The sequence below is a fragment of the Melospiza georgiana genome, chromosome 9 (genome assembly GCF_028018845.1).
Source record: "Melospiza georgiana isolate bMelGeo1 chromosome 9, bMelGeo1.pri, whole genome shotgun sequence".
In the NCBI taxonomy this organism is placed as follows: Eukaryota; Metazoa; Chordata; class Aves; order Passeriformes; family Passerellidae; genus Melospiza; species Melospiza georgiana.
This window is the reverse complement of record NC_080438.1, coordinates 13,219,064-13,238,458: the sequence shown is the minus strand read 5'-3', so window position 1 is coordinate 13,238,458 and position 19,395 is coordinate 13,219,064. Positions and strand designations below refer to the sequence as shown.

The window sequence follows — 19,395 nt, the reverse complement described above, 5'->3', positions numbered from 1 at the left end:
GCAGCTGAGGTTTTGGGGGAAACAGGGATGTCACAGGAGCTGGGGAGATGGAGATAAGCAGCAAGAGGACTGAAAGATGGAGGAGTAAGAGCACAGAGAACAGACTGATACATGGATACAGCCATGGAGACTTGTGTCTGTATCATGAATGTAGTGGTATGTAATGGACAGTTGTAGCTCCTTAGTGATGCCAGTCATCAACAGCGGATGAATTTATAAGCCACAGAAAACCCAATAATGCCAGCAACATGTTTCTAAAAGATTCTCTCGACTAATGGGCACGCTGCTATGGGGAAGCTGATCCTGTTATCTTGTTACTTGTAGGCGCTGTGGTGAAGCACAACCTGGGATGACCTGCCCTTTTGAAGGTGTTAGAGCTTTCATAAGCTAAGTTTAAAGCTTGATAGTAAGAAAGAAGAGTATCTGTCTCCAAGCTGGATCATTATTGTGGATCATCTCTGTTTGTGTACTCTGGCTCTAGAACTGTCAGGTATATCCCGTACTAACTGCCTTCCTTTGGTCCTTTTTCCCGGGCGCCTCAGCAACTCCAGGAGGGAGGAAGCGGGGCCGGGTGTTTCGATTCGGGAGGGACGGGTGATGCTTGGGGGGACCAGATGAGAACCTGAGGTTCCTGCGGGGCCGCGCTGGGTGCTTTAGCCCGTGGCGTTGTCAGGCTGGGGGTGCCGAGTGGCGGAGGCTGTGGGGGCCGCACAGCGGCGCCGCTGCCCGCCTCGGCCCGCACTTCCCGGTGCTGCTCTCCCGGGTCGGCCTGCACTTCCCGGCGGTGGCCCCGCTCTCCCGGCTCCGCCCGCACTTCCCAGGGCGGGGGGAGCGCCCCGCACACGTGACCGGCGCGCGGCCAATGGCGCGATCGCGTGATGCGCAGCGCCAGCTGCGCGCGCGGTGGGGCTGCGCAAGATGGCGGCGGGCGCGTGAGGGGTGGCGGCGGCCGCGCCGGAGGGACGGAGGGAGCCGAGGCCCGAAGGGAGCCGGGAGGGGCCGCTGGTGCCGCCCCCGGGGTGCGATGGTAAAATGACCCAGGCAGGGAAGAAGAAGAAGCGCGCCGTGAACCGCAGCATCATGCTGGCCAAGAAGATCATCATTAAAGACGGCGGGACGGTGAGGCCGGGGGCGCGGGACGGCCCGGGGGACGGCTGGCCGCGGCGGCGGGCCCCGGGCTGTGTGGCGGTGCGGGGCCGGCCCCGGACGGGCAGGGCCCGGTCCGGCGGGGGTCGGTGGGCCCGCGGGCCTCGGGCGGCCGCGCCTGTGTCGATGGCGGTGCCCTCACGGGCGCCGCAGCCCCGATGGCCGCGCACGGCAGCTCGGGCCGGTGTTCGCGGGGCCCCAGAACACCTGTGAGCGCGTCGGGCCGCTGTGCTCCGCCCGTAAGCGCAGTTCGTGCCTCGTGTGGGCCGGGTTTGGGGTCCGGGAGCGACTGCGGCCTCAGGCGCCGGGCACGGCGGGTCGTTAGGGCCGGCCGAGGTGAGCGGGGCATGGCCGAGCCCACCCGCGCCGAGCGCGGCTCCCCTGAGCGGCGGCTGCGGGGCACGGAGCGCTGTGCCCGCGGTGCCCCTGGCAGACAGAACCGAGAGCGGGACTGACACCAGCGCCTGAGCGGTTCCGCAAAGGGCGCCTGGGAGAGAGGCTTTGTGGTTCTTACCACTGTTTTGCTTCCTCGTAAATACGTAAATTCGAAGAAGAAAGGAAGTTGTTAAGTGCTTTGGCTGCTGGAGCTTGGAGCTGGTTTGGGTGTGTTTTCTGGTTTTTTGTAGTTGTTTTTTTTGGGTTTTTTTTTTTTTTTTTTGCAGTGATGGGTGCCATTACTTCCAATGTATCATTGCCCCTGGATTTTTTCCACTTTGTAACACTATGTAGCTTCGATGTGCCCTGTTCTAAATACATTGGCTTTATTTCAAATAAAGAGACGTCTTCACAGACTTCAGTTTGTCTTTTTGGAACAGTAATGGAGAAGAGACAGGTGTGAGAGTCACTGTACTTGTTCATCGAAGTGGCCAACTGGCTGGACTACTGAAGTGTTAGGAAGCAAAATTAATTCTGGTATTGGTTGTTGGTGTTTTCCTGGATGTGTTTCTGCTGTTTTTAAAGATAGAAATGTATGAGATTACCTTGTACAGATGTTAAATGCAAGTATTTTATGTTGAGTAGTACAAGCAGAGTAAATGTCACTCAGTGCACATGCTGCTCCATAATTTCTCTGGGAGTATCATTGATTAAGATACAGTGTGGTGCCAAGCGTCCCTAACCGCTCAACTTTAACTTCCTTTTGCCCAGAGAGGAGAAAGTATGTTACAATAACTGCATTCCGTGATGCTTTCAGTACATCAGTTTCAAAAGCTGAGTGCCAACTCAGCTTTTGAAAGCTGAGTTCTGTATTAATCTAATTTTTGGAAATCACGTAAAAATGAGCCATAAACATTACATGAAGGTATGTAGATTGTTGTTAGGCAACAAAAACTTCCACTTGTGATACTTTCTGCCTTCAAATAAATGTTGTAGAAAATATTTGTCTTAAATACATATTTTTAAGTTATGATGTTTGATATAAGAGTGTTCTTTATAGCGACAGCAGAAACTTAGTGCATGGAATTTTTTAATATTTGCTGGAATGTTAAGCTGGACTTCAGTGTCCTCAGCTGCTTCATTTGTTACCCAGTGTGGTGTGTGACATTGTGGGAAACAGGTACCTGGAAATGGCCCCCGTGTCTTCAGTGTTTGCCACTGGCAATCCAGTCATTAATCAAGCATCTTGGTGCAAACTTTCCAGCCTGATTGGTTTGTTTTGGAGCTGTTTGACACCAGACCAAATCGTGTGAGCCAGAATGGGTAATGTACAGATGGTTCAATGAGACAGTGGCACAGGCAGAAAGAGTTTCTGATTGGAAACCAAAAAAAACCCCAAACAAGCAGAAAGGAAAACCCACCCATTGTTTCTGCAAAGCCTCTCTTCCCACTGCAGTTTCTGCCGGCTCTCCGTGACAAAAGAGTGGGTGGTGCAGGAGCTTGGGTTGCTGCTGGGTGATATTTTTGTGTTTTTCTATTTGCAGCTTTAGTAGCTGTGTCACAGAAAGAATGTGTAATGGTGTGTTGTACTCAAGTGTGTGTTGTCAGATTTCACCAAAGGAGAGGCAGTAACACCAGTGATGTGGTTTCATGGAATCACAAATGGTTTGGGTTGGAAGAGACTTTTAAGGATCATCTATTTCCAACCCCCTGCCATGGGACAGGACACCTCCCGTAGACCAGGCTGCTCAAAATCCACCTGGCCTGCCCCTGAGCACTGCCAGGGGTGGGGCAGCCACAGCTTCTGTTTCAACACTTCTTTTTCCCCAACAATTTTAATTTTTCCTTCCTTTATGTATTCATCTTGTGTACAATGATGCATTTTTGAAGCAGGCATGAAATGAACTAGAGATTAGGACTTCATTTGGTACTTCTTTCCTTTCCAGCAGAGGAGCAGCAGCTGTGGTCTTACACACAATACCTTTGCTGCTTTTGTGGTTGTTCTGTTGTTGTCAGATGTGTGTTTGTGGGCTTGCCTGGCATGTACACTTTTTATCAGTGGCATGAGTGACAGTACAAAGTGTTTGATTTAAGGCATCTCCTCTCTAACCAGAGGAAGAGGCATTCTTGGAGCCCTGTTTGTGCAGCAATGTTAGCCAGGCACAGATGTGCTCTGCTCTGGCTGCAGGGGACACAGGAGGGTTGCTGTTACTGTGATGGGAACATCTCAGTTCCAGCTTGTTCTCACAAGGACTCTGCATCTTTTCTTTCCAGTCTGGGGCCTTGTGCTTCGGTTGCACTCGTGCCATTGCACTGCACCGTGCTGGCCCGTGAGGAGAGCACGGGGGAGGTGTGAGGGGTACAGCAGGGCTGGGCACCCAGCACCTGCACTGCACCGTGGGCTCTGAGAGCCTCAGGCTGCCACTGAGACCCTGGGGACTGAGTGCTTGCAATGCATCTTCATACACTGCCCTGTGACTGCTTATCCTCCCCATGCTCTCTGCCTCAGAAGCACCCCTGCTGCTGATAGTTGCCACCACCTTTAAAAATGAATGTAGAGGTGAGGATCTCAATGGGACTGAATGACTTCTTATCTTTTTTAATAGATAAGAACAAATAACAGTGCCTGAGATAAGTGAGCACTAGCAACAGGAAAGCAGGGAAGTTGCACCATAGTGATCTAAGTGTCACTTGTGCTCGTTGTTGTCAGCGTGTTGGGAAGCTCTGTGGGGCAGCTCCCAGCTGGGTGCCCTGGCAGGGGCAGCAGTGAGCGGCTGAGGCTCTCAGGGCAGCAGCAGCCACTGCCTTTGTGCTGCCGTGGGCCTTGGTGCCGGTGCTGGGCACAGATGGAGTCACTGGTGTTTGCTGGGAATGGCGTGCCCTGACCCCCACGCTGGGAGGGCTGGGACGGTTTGGGACACCTCCCTGACTGTCTGCCAGGCCTGGGGGGTCACCAGCCAGCAACATGACAGGGATCTATCAGAGTGAACCTGATTTCATGAGACTGAGTCAAACAGCTAACATTGATATTGCAGTTTGTGCAGAGCTGGATGAATTTTTAACCCAAAGCTAAAATAAGGATTGTGGGTGGAAAGGGAAAGGAATTGTGGGAAGAGAGGATAATTATAGCCACTCTCTGTACCTACAAAGACTGTTAATTTACATCCTTGGGAGAGTGGGCAGAAAAAACAGCAGAAATATTGGTATGGTGTATCTCTGTTTATTGAAGAGGCCTTGGGAAAGAAAAATAGCACAGTGCTGAGCTGCTTTTGTATTTCACCTTTTACAGACTGTTATGGTTACTTTTGAAAATTATCATATTGATTAATTAAAAATTATCTTATGATCTTATTTAGCAATAGGAGTGAGTAGGCAGTGAGGTTCTCTGTATTTATTTCCTACATTTTTCTATGTTGGAAATATTGGAAGTATTACCTAACTGCAAGTTAAAATTGTGTAGTATTTGAGGCTGGAAGGCACCTCCAACATCACTAATCCAGCTGCCCCAGTCTCTTACCCCAGACAGGGGCAGCTGGAGCAGTTTGCTCAGGGCTGTGTCTGGTGGGGTTTGGAGGTTGGCAGCTCCACACTTCACTGATTAGCCTTTTTCAGGAAGGGTTGCTTTTCTGAGGTTCAAGTATAATTCCTTGTATTTCAGTATATGCCTGCAGTCCTGTCACTGACACTTCTGAGAAGAGTCTGGCTCTTGTATTTACTACTCCATGAGCTGCTTACACACTGGGATTGGTAAAATCCCAGTGAGCCTTCTTGGGAGGCAGCTGAGGTCCTTAGCCTGTGTGTGTGCTCAGTGTAGATGCCAGGTCTGATCACATCAGGGCCACTCTGTTAGTAACTCACCTTGGCACAAAAGCAGCAAAGCAGATGTTAAGGCAGCGCTTCCAAGGTGAAAGAACATGTATGAAATTTCTGAGGAGTTATTCATGCTGCTTTCATATGAGAATAATTAGTGAACCCTATCCTTAATTTGCAGATGTTGAACTGTGGCATGTTGTTTGACAGCATTTACAGAGTCTACAAGATGAGCAGGTTTTCCCACCCATTCTCTTTTTGTTCTCTTCAAAAAGCTGATTCTGATTCTACCTAATCACTGAGAATTTCAAGTTTCTTTTGTCAAATCTTTTATCTGCATCTCTTCCTGCATTTGAAGCACACTGTAACTGATAGGCCTGCACTCAGTATTTGGGAAGTGATCAGTGCTGTTCCTCAGATTTGTTTCTGGTGTTGATGATTTTAGTTTCTCTCCTGGTTTAGAGCTATGTTTTGCATGGAGCAGTGGTGCCTTTCAGTAACAGAAGAGCTGTTTGATAGGCTGGGTGGTGAGACTTGGGATAGCTGAGTGTGAGCCCTGAAACTGGATTCCATGTGGCTTTGTGTCCATGTGTACACTTAAGCACTTTTAAGGAAAACTAACTAGTTGTCTGAAGAAGAGTCTCTTTTCCCTGTAACATCCTTGTTTCCTGAACTGGCAGTGTAAGTGGTTTATATTTTTGAGATGGCACTGAAGGATTCTGCACAGTAAGAGTAGGACACTTCAGGCCATTTGCATCAAAGTGTCAAAAAAAGGAGGCTTATTCCATACCAGTTAGTTGGGTAACTATTCCCAAGTTTTGAATCCTGTTTCATTGTTAATTGTTCTGTTTATAGTGTTCAAATGCATTTCTCATGACTCTTAATAGATGATCAGATGTTTTAATCACTTGTCTTTTCTCTTATTTCAGCCTCAAGGAATAGGTTCACCCAGTGTCTACCATGCTGTTATCGTGATCTTCTTGGAGTTTTTTGCCTGGGGACTCCTGACAGCTCCCACTTTAGTGGTAGGTGATCCTTAGGAGCTTTTTCTCACTGTTTGGGAGGTGGGACAATTACTGCAAAGGCACTGAGCATCTTCTAAATTGCGTGAAATGAAAATTACATATCACTGAGCTGCTCTGTAGTGCAAGTAAAAAGTTCTGTATTTTTAGATGGTATCAGAAATTTCATTTATTTCATTATAGCAGAGTAATGGTGTAGCACAGCTATTTACTTGCAAGTCTGCTAACACTCAAGCTTACATGTAAATAGTTTCTGATTGAAACCAGTAAGGTGGTAATGAAATTATCTTTCCTTTCAAGATACCGTAAAACATTGGCATATTACAAATGTAAGGACAAAAATATACTTGAAATGTGGTAACCAGTTACACCAGTCTGTTACATCAGTCAAAGCATCCCCATGATGAGTGAAACAGCCATACCAATGTGTTTGTATCAAGGTACTTTCTCATCTAGTTGGTTGCTTTTAATTTGGATTTAATTTATGAGTGATACATGATGACAGATTGAAAGGAGTGAAGGCTTAAAAATCTCCCAAGCCAGCTCCACTTTAAAAGCAGTCTTGGTGCTGCTCTGAAAGCTGATGTTACCCATCAGCAGTGTCTGGGGTATGAACTGCACATCATCACTGAATAGAATCCCTCTCATCTAAACACAAATCAGACTGAGACAGCTGCATTTCTGGATTCTGCTCACCAAACTGAGAGCCACTTCAGGATGGGGACATCTCTCCTCTGTTTCTCCTCCGTGCTCAACAGATGACACAGTAGCATTTGGAGAATCTGGTCAGAGATCATTTTCTAGGTTCTCTGTGTTTATTTATATTTCAGGCACTGAAATCTAAAAATGGCTTCCATGCAAATTAAAAACTAGTCACATTATTTGTGGTTTGCCCTTTTTTCTTCTATTTTTCCTCTGTATTCTATGAAAAATAAAAAAAACTGCTGTGCATCATAAAGTTGGATGTATCATGAGCAATATTTGTAGTTCATATTGTGTAGATGACTGTATTCATGTTTCCTCTCCAGGTTTTGCATGAAACCTTCCCAAAACACACATTTCTAATGAATGGTCTAATTCAAGGAGTAAAGGTAAGTTGACAGAAGTTAATCACAAGTACAATTTAAAGTGAATGGTGGGAGGAATGTAGAAATAAATGCCAACTGAGAGAAACAGTCAAGAGGTTTTTCAATATGGCTTTCACAGCACGAATAAGATGGGAATAAATAACTGCTGAAAGTGCAAATGTGCCTCTTTTTACTTTTAGTAGGGTATTGCCTGGTCTGTATCTACTGTTTGGGTTCAGCAAATAAGAAGGTGGTTCCTTAATCCCAAATGATGCATGTGGTGCTGAAAGTGGGTAATTTTTCACTTGGAGTTTGTTGCTCCAGTAGACTATAAAGCACAGCTCATGAAACTGCTTGTATGACTGGATCATCTGCATTTTGAATTTTGTGTAGCTCTGAGATGACAGATCTCAAGTTTTATGTGGTCAGACGTGGGATAGAAGATCAGTGAGGCCACATTGCCTGTGGTGCATTGCACTGTAGCCATTGGCTTGAATGGAACCAGAGCCCAGGCTGCTCTCAGGTCAGCTACCCCAAGTCTGAGCTCTCAGTTCTGACTTCACATGTTTTGTTCCATCAGGGCTTGCTGTCGTTCCTCAGTGCCCCACTCATAGGTGCCCTGTCTGATGTGTGGGGACGGAAGTCCTTCTTGCTGCTAACAGTGTTTTTCACCTGTGCACCAATACCACTCATGAAGATCAGCCCATGGTTAGTAAATTGTTTCATGCCAGATTGGCTGTTGTTTTTCAAGGTTGCAATCAATGCTTGTGTGTGTAGCATTGTGATAAAATGTTCTTTAGTGCATCAAGGAAGGTTGAGGCTTTTGTATTATGTCTGTGCAAAGCTTGGGAGTACAGTCAACCTGAAGCAGCTGCCATAAGGCCAAAGGCCTTGGTCAGAATTTCAGTAGCTGCTGATTTGGATCTGTGTGCTGTAAGCCCTACACCCAGCACAGCTGCCAGAGCTGGAGAGCACTGCCCAGTGAACTGTGTGGGTCTGGATGGTGGCCACAGTTCTCACTCAGCTGCCAGCCAGCGACACTGAAATCAAAACCTTACCCAATGTGGGTGCATGGGGTAACCATTTGTAAGGTACAGTGTTGCAGCACTTTTACACTTTTGTTTCTCAAGTTCTAAAATCGACCAGCTTCATGCTGTGTGCACCCTGCTGACCTGGAAACTGGCTGGAGCACTGCCCAGGTAGGGCAGGAGTCAGAGCCCTGGGCTTGCTCCTGAGCCATGCTTTCCTGAGGGTGGAGCCTGCACTGACACAGGCACCTCCATCAGCCTTTCCCGTTTGCTCTCTGTCACACAGGCTGCTCATCCCTCTTCAGAAGGAGCTTGTTTTCTAAGTGTTCACTAAGGTTTCCAATGCCCAGTGCTAGTGTCTACAGCATACAGATATGGCTGATGTGGAGGCCTTTCAAACACCAAGTTCTCAAAACACTGAGGTTTTTAATTTGCTTTGCACCCTAGACCAGTTAAGTTTATTAGCTGAGCCCCTTGTTTCTCAGTAGCACTTAATCACAGCAGCTTTTTGTAGATGTTACAAAATCGTGCTGCTTGTACTTGGTGCACATGTGTTACACAATTCTATCAAGACACAGTGACATTGGCTTTATCCAAGATTATCTCAATAAATTGTCAAGATAGGTTGGACACGGTGATTTACTGTTTACCTGCACTTGGATTGAATAGACTGTTTGTTTCTGTTTAGTTGTTCTAATTTTTTTTATCATGTTCTTAGGTGGTACTTCGCTGTAATCTCTGTGTCTGGAGTTTTTGCAGTGACGTTTTCTGTAGTTTTTGCATATGTAGCAGACATAACCCAAGAACATGAGAGGAGCATGGCCTATGGTTTGGTATGTATTGTTTGGGCTCTTTTCCTATGATATTCAGCAGTAAGCCCTTCAGTTTGTAATGCTTTTCAAAGCTGTGGCTTTGTTTCTTCTGTGGCAAGTTGATTTTAATTTGGAGTCAGTTTTTCCTGTTTAATTGTTCCTGTCATCCAGTCTCTATCTCTTGAATATTCTGCTTCTAAATGAAACAAAACGTGGCCTTGTCAAAAACTGTCATGCCTGTTTTAAGGGCTGTTATCTGCCTTAACAGTGTAATCTGAGGAGCTTTAGTTCTTTTTGTATTGTTGCCCACTCTGCTACTACTCTGTCATTGTTTCAGAAGTCTCACCTTTTGTTCTGGAACTGCCATTGTGTGATACTGGATTGCCCCTGCCTGTGTCTCCCCTTCTGAGCTGCAGTTCAGAACAAACATAGCTGAGTTACTTGTCTGGTTGAAGTTCTTACAACTCTGTTATCTCTGTTTGTCTCTTATCTCCTGACAACCTGCCGAGTCCTAGGAGCCTTGACAGCCTCATGTTATTATGGATTAGCAAAATCATTTGTTGTGTTTAAGTTACAGAATCCATTACCATTCAGCAGGAAAAGCTGAAAGCAATGGATATAGAATGAAATCATTTCTTGGTGCCTATACACATCAGGGATTGAGATGTTGAGAAAGTTCTTTCAGTTTTTAATTTAATATCTTTCACAAGGCCAGCCAGTTAACTGACAACTACTGAAATGGATTAACCAGCATATTGCATTTAATATACCCTTTATACACGTGCTTTTTTTTATTTAACAGGCATTGCCTATTTCACTAATATGAACATTAAATACAGCTCATTGCTTCCCAGAGGTATCAGCAGAATCTACAGTTAATTAAACCTAATGATGTCAGTACATGCAAGAGTGCTGTGAGCCTCACATTGCTGTCCAGTTATCAGAAAATCTTTCTTAAAAAATTGTGATTGTCTGAAATGCACAGCTGCTCCCACATAGGCATAGGGAAAAGGTTACTTTTAATCACCGTGTGATACTAATGGTTAGGCTTCTGACAAGGAGGAAATGTGGGTAATAACACTACTGACTTGTCTCACTGCAAATCTTACCAGCTGTTATTTATTTCAGGTTTCAGCAACTTTTGCAGCAAGTCTGGTCACCAGCCCTGCTATCGGTGCCTACCTCGGCCGAGCGTACGGCGACAGCCTGGTGGTGGTGCTGGCTACAGCCATCGCCTTGCTGGACATTTGCTTCATCCTGGTGGCTGTGCCGGAATCGCTGCCAGAGAAGATGAGGCCAGCGTCCTGGGGAGCACCCATCTCATGGGAACAGGCTGACCCCTTTGCAGTAAGCTACTTAAATTGGGAAGATTTTATTTGTAGATACTGAGCTTTGGACGCAGGCAAGAGATTGAACTTACAGTAGTTCAGGCTTGCAACAGAAAGCCTTCAATTCCTTCAAGCTTGACCTTGCTTCACTGCTGATCCTTTTGCCGACAATCTTGCTAAACATACAGAAAGTTCTTTGGTGGTGCTGCATAACAACTTCATTAATTGTCAGGCTTTTCAGAGCCCAGCTAGGGATGCTTTCTGGAAATAAAGGTGGAATGTTTAGTAATTCTTTTTTCTTGCCGTAGTCCCTGAAGAAAGTCGGCCAGGACTCCATTGTGCTGCTAATCTGCATAACAGTCTTTCTTTCCTACCTCCCAGAGGCAGGCCAATATTCCAGCTTCTTCCTATACCTCAGACAGGTAATGTAACGTTTTGGTATGAATTCGAACCAAAGTAAATTTACAAGACTTAAGAAAGTTTTCAGTATTACTGAACTAATATGGAAAATAAAGATAACTCATGTAATTTAGAAGCTCCCAGCAACTGATGTAAGTTGTTGTTCTGTTTCTTTTAGACATGCAAAAAGAGAGGAAAGTGATGAATGAGTTATAAAGCAATTTCCTGTATTTTGCAATTATTTGCATTATTCTTGGACTATGAGGTTCAAAATGTTAAACTGGTGTTATTTTTTGAGGGAACAATTTAATTGTTTTCTATTTATGCCCCTTTATTTTTATTTATTTGATGTAATGGAAAAGACAAGGAACTGAATAATACTGGTCTTCTGCATTGTGTGTTCCCTCACTGGGGCTTGTGACATCATGATACATGGTTTATGGTTAATAATCAAATTGCCTTTTTTTTTAATATAGATAATGGGATTTTCATCTGAAAGTGTTGCAGCATTTATAGCAGTTCTTGGGATTCTTTCCATTATTGCACAGGTGAGTTATTGCTCTGTGTGTCACTGACTTGGCAAGCTGAAAAGAAGGAAGCACTGTGGAGAATGGAGAACACTGTGGTTCCTTCCATAAATGTAACTCAGCTTTTCTGTGTCTGTTTTTTTCTAGATCTCTAGAAATTGGTTAAGACTCTAACTTAGATGAAAACACTTGGCAACAAGTGTTTGGTTCATTAAGGGAAAACTAAATCCTTTGTGCATCAAAGAGGGATGATGGTTTAATCATGTAACTTGCTAAATGCTGCCTTTTTTTTTTTGGTAGAGGCAAATACTGCTTTTGAAAAACACTACTTTAAAATAATATTTCTGCATGTATTTGACTTTGACAATAAAATGTTTCCAGGTGTTGTTTTTTTAATTCATTAACTCATCAGCTTACTTGTGTTTAACCTTTAAGAATGTTATATTTCTGACATTTTACTTTTGCCCTCTCTGTTAGACAATAGTGTTGAGTTTGCTGATGCGGTCCATTGGAAATAAGAACACCATCCTGCTGGGCCTGGGCTTCCAAATACTGCAGCTGGCCTGGTACGGCTTCGGGTCAGAGCCATGGTACGCACATTTCCCTTTGCTTGGACCCATGCAGGGCTGGTGTGCACTGCATCCCCTCTCCAAGGGTGCTGTGCAGCAGAGCCAGCCCAGCATGCCTGCGCTGCCAGGGCAGAGCTCAGCCAGAGCAGTGACTGCAGGCTGTGTTTTGCAGGATGATGTGGGCAGCGGGCGCTGTGGCTGCCATGTCCAGCATCACTTTCCCAGCGGTCAGCGCCCTGGTCTCACGAACTGCTGATGCCGACCAGCAGGGTAGGTTTGCTCCTGCTTCTTGGAATTCTAGCTGAGGAATACTGTGCAGACAGACATAATGGGGGCTGGCCTTAGTGCTCGTCAGCCAGGCTGAGTCTTGGCAGGGCAGCCCAGATACCTGAGCTTAGGGCAGCACATTAAATCCAAGCTGCTTGGAAGGTGCACTGTGTGTGTACCACCTACTTCTGCTGCAGAGGGAAACCTCAACAAAGCCTTACAGCTGCAAAACATTCAGCAAACTCAGTGCACTGTTCTTCACTGTTGCATGCAGTGCTCTCTCTCCTGTGTGAGACAGCGTGCATATCCTGGCCTCTGAACCAGCTTGGCATGGCAGGCACTGCCACTCAAATATATGATAATGACAGGCTCTTTGTGCGCTTTGTTCACTGCTACCCATAGTGCAACACCATTTAGAGCTTTCCTGCTTGCATTAGTTTCAAGTCAATTAAAGCATTAGAAATAATTATATATGTATAACTACAGATAGAGAACATGTATTTTACTTTTCCCAGGTGTTGTTCAAGGGATGATTACAGGAATCCGAGGTCTGTGTAATGGTTTGGGACCAGCGCTTTATGGATTTATATTCTATATCTTTCACGTTGAATTGAATGAACTGCCCATGCCCGAATCATCGTCAGGGGGTAGCGTGGTTACACAGTACCATTTACAACAGGTATGCTTCTTTTGTACTTACTGCTTCCAAAAGAAGTTAGGAAGAGCTCCTGTGCTCATCAGTTCTCCAGTTTGATGCTGTGGTACATTTTCTTCAATGGAGGGTGTAGAAAGAGGTTCCTAAGTCCCTCTAGGGGAGGGCTGCTTCACTGATCTAATTGCATGCGCCAGTTTAGTGTAATTTTCAAATAGCTACAGCTGACAGTCATAGACAACTGTGACCCTTGTGAGGAAAATACCTTGAGGGAAGGATGGACAGATAGCAGTGGTGAATGTTTCTGGTTTTTGTTGTCCTTCTGCTGAGGTGTTTTTTTTTTAATTGAGTTTTTGGGGAAACTCAGCAGGAAGACCTTGCACTAGAAAAGGAAGTTGGCAAGCATTAGTAAGAATCATGTGCTCCCTTGTCCTAAATCTTAGGATGTAATGTTCTGTCACATACCTTCTCAAAGCCTGCACTGTATTCACTGCTGTGTCAGGCAACAGGGCTTGAAAGTGGGTAATTAGCAATTGTAGGCTGTTAAGGTGCGTGGAAAGGCTTGTTAACACTTCGTTGTTGGTTTCAGAACTCCATAATTCCTGGACCCCCATTCTTATTTGGAGCGTGCTCTGTGCTGTTGGCACTACTTGTTGCCTTGTTTATTCCTGAACATACCAACCTAAATGTAAGATCCAGCAACTGGAAGAAACACTGTGGCAGCCACGGCCATCCCCACAGCCCACAAGCTCCTGGTGAAGCTAAAGAACCATTACTGCAAGATACAAATGTATGACAAATCCAGGAAGACCGTTTGGACTCTTCTTTCATCAGCAGTCTGGGATACACATTCCAACTCCATCAAAATGTAATTTCTTAAGGTAATCTTAAGAAGCATCTCTCTGCATGAAATCTGTAGGAACTGAAACAGGAGCTTTCTCCAAAGATGTTGCCATGAACTAAAATCTTACTTGCTTTTATAAACAAACTGTTACATACTTGTCTCTTGCCATGAAATACTGTTACTGCTAAACTTTCGATTCTTAGTTCAGAGACAAACAATAGTCAAGGCATGAGCATGTGTCCTTCTGTTTCCTTACGGTGGTGAGCTTTAATTCTAGTCATGCTACGTCTCAATGAGACAGACTGGCATCCATGTGGACCCATTCGTTTTAATGTTGTAAAATCTTGGGTCAGCTGATTCAAAGCCTTAATGTAAATGTAAAGTAGGGAGGTGAATTGGTATCATTTCTTTTAAAAGTCACATGGCAGGTTTTTTTTAAGTTTGTACGAATATAAAAATCACATGAGCACGCTTGCTGAACAGTAAAAGTTATTTTTATGTAAGTGCATTTACTCTTTCTATTTTTGAAGAAACGGTCGTATCAAACACTTGTTGAAATACAAAGTGGGTGTTTTGGGCCTACCGATTTTATTACTGGCTCCAAAGCTCTGCTTTCCTCTGTACCGTTTATTGAACCACTCTATTTCTGATGTTTGCGTAATCATCAAGGACCTCAAAACTTGAATAACAGACTGAACTCTATAAGCTGATAGCCTTGAATCTGTCGTGTGCTATATAGTGGCCTTTGAGGACTGTCACAAGAACCCTTTTGCATTACAGAGCTAAAGTTTTAGTCCTAAATTTTCAGGACCCTTAGTACAGAAGAGAGCTTTATACAATTACTGATGTGAATTTCTCTAAAAGTGTATATTTTTGTGTCCAGTTGTATTATTTAAGTGTTCCTTTGTATAAATTTGTGTATAAAGTATTGTATAGGTTTAAAATGTTTTCATCTTGTGGTTATTGCTTAATGCTTTTTTACCTTTGAACATTCACCATGGTTGACCAAGAGCAGGAAAAATAATGTAAATATACTGTTAATAAAGTTGAATATTTTAATGAATTTTTAAATAATGTGAATGTCTCTTCAAACCTTAAGTGAAGTTCAGTAGTTGCATGTGTGTTGTACTTCAGCAGGTGGAAAAAGTCATCTGGAGTAGTGATGCAGCCTGGAGCTGTATGTATTAGCTAAAGCAGCCCTGAGCACAGTGGAAGGGTCCCTGCTGAATAACAGCACACTGCCTGCAGCTGCTCCTTGTGTCCTGGGGACCCAGTGGCCCAGGAGCAGCACAGATCCAAGCACAGTCAGTGACTCAGAGCCAGCCTGGCCAGGCTCCCTTTGGAGTGCAGTGGCCTGGGAGGGGCTGCCCCTCTCCTGTGCCAGCAGCTGCTCTGCACGGCAGGATGGACACAGGCACAGGCACCGAGGACTGCAGGAGAGGAGCTCTGCAAGGCTGGGCCTGGGGAGTAATGAGCACATGGAAAACTGCAGGAAAAGGTAAATAAAATAGAGCTGTTCTGGTGCTTACCTCAGCTGGGAATCCCAGTACCATGGAGATGTTGGTTAGTACTACTCCTGAAACAGTTACTAATCAGAGCTTTTGATAAAAACCATTTAATATTTCCATTAAAATGTACACATGACAAAACCAGACACTATACATGAACACGGTGCTAATTTATAAACAAATGTACACATTTCACACAGCAAAACAAACCACTGAAATGTACAACCCTCTGGGTGCACCTGAGTAACTAAGGTAAAAGGAATGATGTATCTTTACCAAAAGGAATTGTCATTGTAAGGGCACTCTGCCTGGCATAAATCCATGCATGCTCCTTCTGCAGGGGACTCCAAGTCCCAAGGGCTATCCCAGCATTTGAACCCAGACAGTAGAACAAGCCACAGAGATGTAAGAGTATCTAAAATTTCTGTATAGTCTTACAAGTTGTTAAAAGTATGATTTATAAAAATTAAATAACTTTAAGATGTTGATACTTGTCAGCAGTTAACTATTCGGCTACTTCACCTTTTAATGTTTTATGCATGGTGGCCTGTGGAATGTAATACTGAGAGATTAACAGAAAAGTTAGGGGAACCAAGACTGAGAATTTTAAGTTTTAATTTTCTATCTTCAGTGAAATAATTTAGCTTTTTTAGTATGAGATTATTTGTAAGTCTGTATGCAATTCAAATAAGCTGATTCCAAAATTAAGCAAGTTTTTAAAACTAAACTTTCGGGGAAGATTAATGAGGCAGTCATGCCCCCATATGAGCTTGACCATTACTAAAGTGGACAGCATAGCACAGTTCTGTGCTCCATTCTCTGAAAGGAGTCAAGAAATAGAAATTCAGGTCATTGTTCTCACTCAGGGAATGTGCATTGCACCTGTTTTTTATAAAAAAGAGCACTTTAGTGAGTTTTTAGGAGGATTTACAGGGTCAACAATATACGACGAAAATTCTGCACAGCCCTGGTGAGGTCAGTGTTGTTCCCACTAAGGCTCCTTAAGGCTTTGTCTTCCTCTCCTCAGGCTCAAGCACCCTGAAGCATCATCCAAGTCAGTCAAGATCCCTTCCTCAAAGAAAACTGGCTCATAACATTATGTCAGTTCACACTGATACTTAGTAACACACTATTGCAGGACATTTCAAAATCCCCCAATGGTTAAAAGAGAACTCTTACAGTAAGAAGCCCATCTATGATCCAGGAAAATAGGCTGAGGCAGGTGTCCCAGCAGCTCTGGGCGATGGCTGTGCTTTGGCTGGCAAGTAGGGCCTCAGGTACTCTGCAGAACAGCACAGGACACTGCACTGAACCATGGCTGTCACTGCCCTCCAGGTACATCTCAAACACCACCTTCAGTTTCCTACTTACCCGAGTTAAGTGTGTTTTGACTGAGCCCTCGTAAAGGAATGCTGTCATCTTTTTTCTTCAAATACTTTGATTCCAGGCCCAGCTGCTCACCACTAGAAACAGAAAGGCAAATTAAAATTTAAAGCAAATGCAGTTTGTCATCACTGCATTATAACAAGGGCAGCTACAGACTTGGTCAGGAAAACCTCCACTAGAAGTGCAACTACTGCACTTCATGACCTTTACCATGTAAAGTTAAACCATCACTGAGCAGGTTAAGAACAGCCTAGAACTAATTTTTTTCAGTGACCCAGAAACTTTGGCTTAGATCTGTCAGCAGGAGCAACACTGAACTGCTGTTCCTTGGGCCCCACTCCTGCAAGCACAGCTCTTCCTTTGCTTTCAACAAACCAACACAAAATTGGTGAGCACGGTAATGAAGAACGGTAGATCACAGAACCAGGCTAACACTAGAACCTTTAGTCAGCTCCAAACACACCAAGTGATAAACTGAAATAACAAAAATACTAAATTGCAGTTTAGACACTCACTTCTCCTTGTTTGCTGCATGGCCAGCTGCAGGCACTGTGTGAGCATCCGAACACCGAGTAGCTTTCAAAAGCTGTGAGTTCAACTGCACCTGCAGAGACAAAGAGCTGCAGGTGAAGAGTTACTCCAGATCTGAGTTCCCTCCCCCAAGGGCATTCACAGAGCCAAATTCCCAGAGATTCCTGTTTCTACACATCACTGGCTCTGCTGTGCAGCAAAGCCTGTGAGAAACAGCCTAAAGACAAGCATCAGCTATGAATAACAGGCATAATGCTCAAGGCAGAGAGTCTAAGAGTAAATACAGTAAATAGCACTTTGAGAAATAGTCAAGATGTTGTGCTTTGATATCTCATACAATTTAAATAAAATTTTATATTAAATAAATAATAAATACAATTTAATACATTCTTAAGCAAACAAAAAAGTTGAAGTGCCTACCTTTGATACTGGACATTGGGAATTTCCATTTTTGCTGTGTATCGGTTCCAGAAAGTTCTGGAAGGCATAGAGAGGCGAAATGGGATGACTGAGTCCTGAGCTATGAAAGGATGGTCGGTCAGGCTGTAAAACAAACAGAAGCTCATCCATAAATGAGAAACATAATTTTACAAGTAACTGTAGAGATTAAAAATTCCAAAATTAACAACTAACTGCCATTACAAAGCCAACACTTATGTGAGTCTTCCAATGGGAAGAAAGCATCATTTTTCTAAGCTTCACACACTTAAGGAAAACCTAACTTTAAAAAAGCTAGATGTGATAAGCACTCCCAGCTAGTAATAAGCTACACACCCTGTCATTGATGAAAGCAATTAATGTATCCAGCTACAAATCCAATCCTCTCTGTATGAACAAGCAGCTCATCAATTCCTGTTGTCAGTGTGACAGCAGAGCTCTGTACAACACAGGGTGAGAAGCAGCAAGTCACACTGTTCAACAATGACTGCAGGCTGCATTCCTTAGCCCCTGACTGTGCTGTTTCTAAAAATCATTAGAGTATTGAAATAGTACACTCTGGGTTTTAACCTTTACAAAGAGAATTAGTAAGTTAACCTCTCAACACAGAAAAGCCTTTTTTTTGCCTTCACTCTGCACTTCATCTTTTCCAAATGAATTCTGTTATTGCCTTGTGTATTTTGTGTAAACAAGAGCTTAGAAGATTCTCACCTACAAGGCCCAGGGCATCAAGAAGCACCCAACAGAGTTTTATATTATCAAAAAACAAACAAACACACAAAGCCAAACCTCACCCAGCCAAAACCATAAGGCCAGAAGAAGATGAAAGCACTTTATTTTTCCTCTTTGAAGGCCCTGCATTTTAGGAACTGATGCCCACCTCACCAGCCTGTTATTTACAGCTCTGCCTTACCATGCTGAGAGGTGAAGCAGCAGCCCTCCCACCAGCATGGGCACTGGCAGGGCTGTCCAGCTTCTTTGCCATCTGAACTTCACTCAGCTGTCTGTTCAGCCATGTGATAACTGCAAAGAGGAAGAAAAAGCTCAAGTCCATTTGCTCCATTTACAAGCTGAAATGGCCACTAGGCCTTCCTCATAAACAGTGACAGCTCACTGGGTGTTTTTCCTCCCTAGTACCAAGCAAAGCCATTTGTTGAAGGTCCCTCTCCCCCCCAGGCCTCAGAGCACGTGCCCCACAGCCCCAGGCACCAGCCCCAAGGGAATGCCTACAAGCAGCTCTTGGCTATTGCACAGTCAGAGCCTTGTTTTCCACACATGACAATCATGGCAGCTCTTCACAAAAACCCCAAAAACTGCTCCTATCAATTTCAGTACCAGTGAGAACACTGGGTCATTTTTACAGAGGGAGAAATCAAGCTGTACAAACCTACCATTTTCATTGGTTTTCAGCAACTGCTTACTTTCTTCGAGTTTTTGTATTGTATTTTCTAGCTGCTCTTGTAGCTTGCAAACCTGTAATTGCCATAATAATTGTAACACTATCAGGAGTGTTATAGTACTAGTGTTATACTACTAGCTACAAACAACAACAAAAAAAGCATTTATGAAGTTATTCTGAAATTAAAGAAGTTTGAATTCAGTTTGTCACAAAAGCAACATGGTAGTTCTTTTAAAGGAAGCCCTACTTTCAGCTAGGATTTTGACAAGGTGACAGCCAGAATCCTT

At 44.2% G+C, this 19,395-nt stretch overlaps 2 protein-coding genes across 5 annotated transcripts in view; one reads left to right on the top strand and one right to left on the bottom strand.

The window, feature by feature from the left end:
• The first annotated feature begins 915 nt into the window (after positions 1-915).
• MFSD14A (major facilitator superfamily domain containing 14A) lies at positions 916-14,909 on the top strand. Its single transcript, XM_058030462.1, has 12 exons — positions 916-1,119; positions 6,261-6,356; positions 7,382-7,444; positions 8,001-8,128; positions 9,167-9,281; positions 10,389-10,607; positions 10,897-11,010; positions 11,464-11,535; positions 11,992-12,104; positions 12,256-12,353; positions 12,866-13,029; positions 13,592-14,909. Exons 1-12 carry the CDS (start codon positions 1,033-1,035, stop codon positions 13,796-13,798), a joined length of 1,476 nt encoding a protein of 491 aa, XP_057886445.1. The 5' UTR covers positions 916-1,032; the 3' UTR covers positions 13,799-14,909.
• Positions 14,910-15,178: 269 nt separating this feature from the next.
• The window catches only part of SASS6 (SAS-6 centriolar assembly protein), a 12,471-nt gene continuing 8,254 nt past the window's right edge, over positions 15,179-19,395 (bottom strand). For 2 of the 4 annotated variants that reach the window (XM_058030458.1, XM_058030461.1), the window contains 6 exons: positions 19,101-19,182; positions 18,623-18,732; positions 17,692-17,814; positions 17,256-17,344; positions 16,726-16,817; positions 15,366-16,636 (listed from right to left, as the gene is read on the bottom strand). In XM_058030458.1, coding sequence (XP_057886441.1) covers positions 16,548-16,636; positions 16,726-16,817; positions 17,256-17,344; positions 17,692-17,814; positions 18,623-18,732; positions 19,101-19,182 — 585 coding nt within the window. In that variant the 3' untranslated portion in view covers positions 15,366-16,547. Of the gene's footprint in view, positions 15,333-15,365; positions 16,657-16,725; positions 16,818-17,255; positions 17,345-17,691; positions 17,815-18,622; positions 18,733-19,100; positions 19,183-19,395 lie in introns of those variants that run through there. The other 2 variants (XM_058030459.1, XM_058030460.1) reach the window with 2 other exon arrangements.